This window comes from Vigna unguiculata, chromosome 11, assembly GCF_004118075.2.
Source record: "Vigna unguiculata cultivar IT97K-499-35 chromosome 11, ASM411807v1, whole genome shotgun sequence".
Lineage (NCBI taxonomy): Eukaryota > Viridiplantae > Streptophyta > Magnoliopsida > Fabales > Fabaceae > Vigna > Vigna unguiculata.
The window spans coordinates 28,205,955-28,212,090 of record NC_040289.1 but is presented as its reverse complement, the minus strand read 5'-3'; the positions used below and the strand labels follow the sequence as shown (position 1 = coordinate 28,212,090).

General features: G+C 29.0%; 1 protein-coding gene across 1 annotated transcript; it reads right to left on the bottom strand.

Moving 5' to 3' along the window:
- Positions 1-4,394: 4,394 nt before the first annotated feature.
- LOC114170644 (thaumatin-like protein 1b) lies at positions 4,395-5,429 on the bottom strand. Its single transcript, XM_028056168.1, has 2 exons — positions 5,350-5,429; positions 4,395-5,221 (listed from the first exon to the last, which is right to left on the bottom strand). The coding sequence occupies exons 1-2, from the start codon at positions 5,399-5,401 to the stop codon at positions 4,545-4,547; spliced, it is 729 nt and encodes a 242-aa protein (XP_027911969.1). The 5' UTR covers positions 5,402-5,429; the 3' UTR covers positions 4,395-4,544.
- Between the last annotated feature and the right edge of the window lie 707 nt (positions 5,430-6,136).

Here is a 6,136-nt window from a genome sequence, read left to right as displayed (position 1 = left end):
AATATCCTAGTCCAGTGCGCTATTATGAACTATCTAGATATTCACCTACTTGGTAAAAGTTCCTTAGACCCCACCATGGTCCCTGCCTTTCATCCCGCAGTGTACCAAACTGTGACTTCCCAAATACAAACACTTTGACACTGGTTTAATCTCAACTTATTGAAACCAGACTTAACTCTTACTTAGGTGACATACTCTTGGATATTTTCAAAGATCATAAAATGTGATGACTATCAAATCATGTCATTGTATAAACTATACATAAAGAATATAAAACAACGATAAAATGTACATGCAATTTTCTTCTATCCAAGCTCACTGAATAAAATAATATTTACTTTCACTTCACATTTATTTTTATTTTTTAATTATAAAATAATGATAAAATAAGAATCAAAGCAAGAACTTTAAATAAATAATTAGATTGATTATACCATTATAAATAAATATAATAACAAAAATATAAATTAAACGGGACCAATGCGTAACTGAAGATAAATAAATAAAATAAATAAATAGGATCAGTGCGTAACTGGAGGTAAATAAAATAAAATAAATAAATAGGAACTGGAGATAGATAAATAAATAAATAGGACCAGTGTGTCACTGAAGATAAATAAAATAAAATAAATAAATAGGACCAGTGTGTAACTGGAAATAAATAAAATAAAATAAATAAATAGGACCAGTGCAACTGTAAATAAATAAAATAAATAAATAAATAGGATCAGTACATATTTGGAGATTAAATAAAATAAATAAATAAATAAATAAGATCAGTGTATAATTAGAGATTGAATAAAATAAAGGGTTAAATATGTTTTTGGTCCCTTAACTTTTAGTAAATTTTGGAATTAGACCATTTTGAAACTTTGGACCAATTTAGTCCTTGATCTTTCGAAATACGTGGATTTAGTCCTTTTAATCAAATTTTGGTTTGTTTATTAGATGTTTCGTACGCATTTCAAGATTGTATTTGAGTTGTTTATACTGTTTGACACATTTTTGCTTTAATGTTAAGTCAAATACTATTATGAAACGCGCTTGAAATGTCAAATAAACTTAACAAAATTTGATTAAAAGGACTAAATCCACGCATTTCAAAAGATGGAGGACTAAATTGGTCCAAAGTTTCAAAATGGACTAATTCCAAAATTCACTGAAAGTTAAGGGACCAAAAACATATTTAACCCTAAAATAAAATATAAGAGGATAATAAATCGAAATAAGTTAAATGAAAGTAAATAGAATAATATATGAGTCAAAATAAATAAAAGATTAATATAAAACTCATGAGTTTATCAAGATTAATATTAAAAGAGCTTAACCTCACTCCCCTTACCTTATTGATTGATTGAAGGACACACTAATAATATTTTGTAGAGGACTAGGATCTCTTTGAATCTTTGCTCTAAACTTTCTCTCTCTCTTCTTTCTCTTTCTCTCTCTCCTTTCTTTCTCTCTCTCCTTTTCTTTCTCCTTACTTTCTCTCTCTCCTTTCTTTATTTCTTTCTTTCTTTCTCACTTTTTTTTACTATATATATATATATATATATATATATATATATATATATATATATAGCATGCATGTGCTTATCATCATTGCATTCATTAATTAAGAGATAATGTTTATCTCTTTAGTTTTTTTTTCTTCTTATCTTTTCTTATCTTATGTCATCTTATCTTCTTCTTCTTCTTTTTTTTTCATATTTTTTTACACACACCTATTTAATTAAAATATTTTTTTCCTAATATATATATATATATATATATTATTTGTTTTGTTTTGTTCTTATTATTATTTTCAATAAGTAAAAACTACATCATGATACAATATATTTTTAATGTTTAAACTACATAATAAAATACAAAACACTAGTAAAAAATAGAATTTTTCTAAGTGTTTTATTTAAAATAAATAATACAGTTTATTAAAAATAGGGATGTTACAGGTAGGGTAAGGGTAGTAGCTCCCCCGTAAGCTACCCGTTGGATAAATATTCGTCCCGTACTTGTACACATATCCGTCAGGTATCCGTTATGCGGGTACCCGTCTATTTTTTTCATATTCGCGGGTATCCACAAGTACCCGCGGGTATTTGCAAAATTATTTAAAAAACAAATATTTAATCATAAATTCAAATAAAATAAAACAAAATACATCACTGTCATAAATTTTAAATAAAGTTCAAATAAGCATATGTTCATACAAGTCCAAATAATTATCAAAGTAAATATAAAATGATGTTCAACACAATGGAAATTATTTAATTAGTACTTTGATCAACAAGTCCACGTTCTCCTATTGATTCCTAAAAAAATAAACAAAATAAACATCAACTACCACGTGCCAAATATTCTTATTTTGACTTCATCATTTGACAACAAGCATATCATAAACGTCACTGTGTATACAAGGTTTGATGTATATGCCCAATTTCAAAGAAAGGAAATAGAAGAATGTCAAGGGGTGTACCTAAAGAAAACAACGTACCAATACTTGAAGCTAGAAAAATGAAGACAGAAGACAAAACAAGATGTTCAACTTTAAAAAAATTATGTCATAATGTTTTTTACTATTATATATATATATATATATATATATATATATATATATATATATATATATATATGAGGTATATATATATATATGAGAGTATCTTCGTGAATTAAAGTTTAGCTACAGGTAATAAAATAATAAAGTAATATATATATATATATATATATATATATATATATAATCTTTAATGTTAATAAATAATGGAATATAAAATTAAGTAATAAAGAATAAACAAATTTATTAAAATATTTTGTGTTTTCTCTTATTATGATTTGAACACATATTGTATTTATCTCCTACTCTTGCATTTTTTTTGTTTATGAAAAAAATTAAGAAGTTAGACAAACACAAACTCATCATTTGTATTTTGATTTCTCATATGTTATAATAGAAAAGGTAACTCTTTTGTCTATTAATAGGGAAATATTAGTTCAATAAATAGTATTTTTTTTATCTCGTGAGTTTTTTATGTTTTTTTATGAATATAAAATAAAAAGTGATGTATTATATATTCTTTCATAACCGTTTTGTGATGTGATTATCGTATATTTTTCTTTTAATAATTACATCTCTCAATTTTGTATTAAATTTTGATAAATTATTTTTTATTTGTTTTAAATAGGTGTATAGATGAATAATGAAGAATATATTATTGTTTAGGAATAATTATAAGAGACTTGTAGAGATATAAACGAGATTGATTTTACTTCAGATGTTTTGAATTCTTCACATACTTTAAAAGATAACATTGAGAATTCAATTCTTGAACTAGAAGGAACCTTTTCTAAAATTCAAAGAATTATAGTTGCAAGAGAGGAGTTTCGTATTAACGTTTTGGGCGATGTATGAATTTTAATTTTGAATTAGAGGGAACATTTTCTAGAATTCAAAGAATTATAGTTATAAGAGAGGAGTTTCGTATTAATTTTTTGGAAGATATATGAATTTTAAGTATATTATTTTGATCCCTCCAAATTTTAGGACCAAGATCTGCCGGTGGATATATTCGATACCCGATGGAGATGAGAATGAGACAAAAACTTGATACCACATTTATTTGAGTATGGGGATGGAGATGATTTTTTTGCTCTGGGTATAATTATAAGTATTGGATAGCGAAACTCATATTCGTCCCGTTCGGATGCCATCCAAAGTTAGAACAAAATATTACTACCTTACACAATATGTTTTGATATTATTTAATTTCTTTTCAATACATTAATTATTTTTCAAATTAACAACAATAAATTATATATGCAAATTTATAAATTTAGTTACATGATTGAATAATAATTCAGTTAATTATGATATTCCTTTTATTTTTATTGTAAATTTTATCTTATTCTTAAAATTAGTTATATCTTTAAGTTCAAGCACACCTTATCAAAACCACAAAATATTCAAGTTGAATATTTAACATTAGAGTTTTTTAAATAGCATTAAATATTTAAGGGTTGTCACTAATGCACTTAAATTAAAAGTAAGTATACCTGTAATGTTTTTAAAAAGTTTTCATCACGCAAACGTAATAGAGGAAGAAATTTTATTTTTATTACATTTTACAGGTTAAAACATTGGTAACATGTATACAAAAATATAATTTGACTTTGAACCAAAGAAAACTCCACTATATATAGATTCATTTTTGACTTTGAAAAAGAAAATAACAAGTATGTGAACCCAGTTTACTTGATTAAACAGAACCTCCTATGAGCAACTTTTAGATTAGCCATGCAGACCCAGAAATTGTATTGTTAGGATAGTTTACCCCATAAGATAAGACTAAAAAACAACTTATATAAATTTACCGTTTGAAGTTTCGATGAAAAACAACTTACATAACGCTTAAACTTTATTGGATCATATAATTCATCAACACAATCACCAAACAACGTGATTTCTTATTCATCATCACATATATATGTTCGTACACGTATTTTAACACCCAACTAAGTTTCTGTGTCTCCTATACAGTTTGAGCACTTCAAGGGCAAAACGTGATCTCATAGTCAGGTCCGTTGGAGCAAGTGAAAGTGCTGTTCTTGTCATCGTAAGCATAGGAATAAGCATCGGGGCACTGTTCCTCGAAGAACTGAGAGTAGCTCGTTGGTGGACATGTCTCGGGCGTGTTGTTTGGTCCTGTGCAACAATACTTATCATCTTTGAAAGCCAAACACGCACTCTTGCAACCAATAACGTTGCCATTAGACCCTTTCAGTTGAAGGTCTTCAGGGCACGCAGCGTTGATGTCCTTCGGGCAACTCGAGCTTCTGCAATCGCCACTGCCACCTTTTGGGGTTACGGACATCGGAACGTTGAACCCGTCCACGTTGCTCACGTCGTAGAAATCTTGCCCTCCGTTCGGTGCAATCGTAATTTCTACCAAAGTTGCGGGTGGGATTGCACCAGCGCCGTTGCACGTGACTTGGCCGGAGGCGCAATCTGCGGTGGCACAACTGAACTTTCCGTTGTTGTTGGAGCATCCGGTGCGTGCCCAGAACCGACCCGACCATGGAGATGGAAGGTCCAAGGAGTTTGATGCTCCGGGGCCCAATTCGAAACCGGTTGATGATAACTGGGGCTTTTGGTCTCCGGTTAGGGTTCCCGGCCATACTGTGAATGAGCACTTGTTTATGAAAGTAACCTTTGCTCCTTCAGACACTGCATATATACGAAACCCAGTTTATGTGATGCTACGAACAGAAAGAAAGAGAGAAACGAATGTAACAACTAATCTGAAACTCGATAAACCAAACAGGTAAAGAAGTTGAAAAAAAATAGATATATACCGTAGAAGAAGAACACGAAGCAAAGGAAGAGAACAACATTGGTGGTTGTCATTGTTGGATACTTTTGGTTTTTAAGGTGAAATGGTGAGTTTTTCATGTTGGGAAGCTTGGTATAAATAGGGTACGAGGCTTGAATCTTCAAAGGTTGAATTTGGTATGTGGAACGATTATGTGGCATAACGACATAAATATGAGTTAAGAAGGCTGTTGTCATATCTTACCTCAAAAAAGGGCTGCTGCTGATGTATTATAACCCAACCCTAAGTGTACTTATTAATCTTGTAATCTACCGTGATCCACAAGGCGTGAATGTTTTCATAATTTATTTCTTAAAAAAAAAATCCTTCGATAGCACATGTATCGAGATCGGATCCAGTCAGCTCTGCGTGACAAAAGATTTGAAGTTTTTTTCCAATATAGCACAGTGCGCTCAATATTTACAGGAATAACATGGCTTTGTTTTTATGTCAGAATTTGATCTTTTAAGAGACGAGATTTAATATTTAATGTGACCATTGTGCACAGGAAAACAAGTCGAAATTTGGTTCTCAGGTAACCAAGTTTTGAGGTGGTTCTTTTAGATGTTTTTTCATTCAAATATTTAAAAAAAAAGGAAATTTTATAATACTCAAAAACTTCTTGAAATTTAAAAAAAAATAAAGAAAATAAAATAAGAAAGCTCCAACTTTTATTTTTATATTTGTTTTCTAAATAAAAGTATTTTAATAAAGTTTAATACTTTTTGTATTTTATAAATTTTATAAATTTCAATTAAAAATTTTCATAT

Excerpts from the sequence above, each read along its gene's own strand:
- LOC114170644 (XM_028056168.1), bottom strand. The coding sequence starts at position 5,401 with ATGACAACCACCAATGTTGTTCTCTTCCTTTGCTTCGTGTTCTTCTTC. Across the intron at positions 5,222-5,349 it reads CTTCGTGTTCTTCTTCTACG|TGTCTGAAGGAGCAAAGGTT; the intron begins GTATATATCTAT and ends GTATATATGCAG.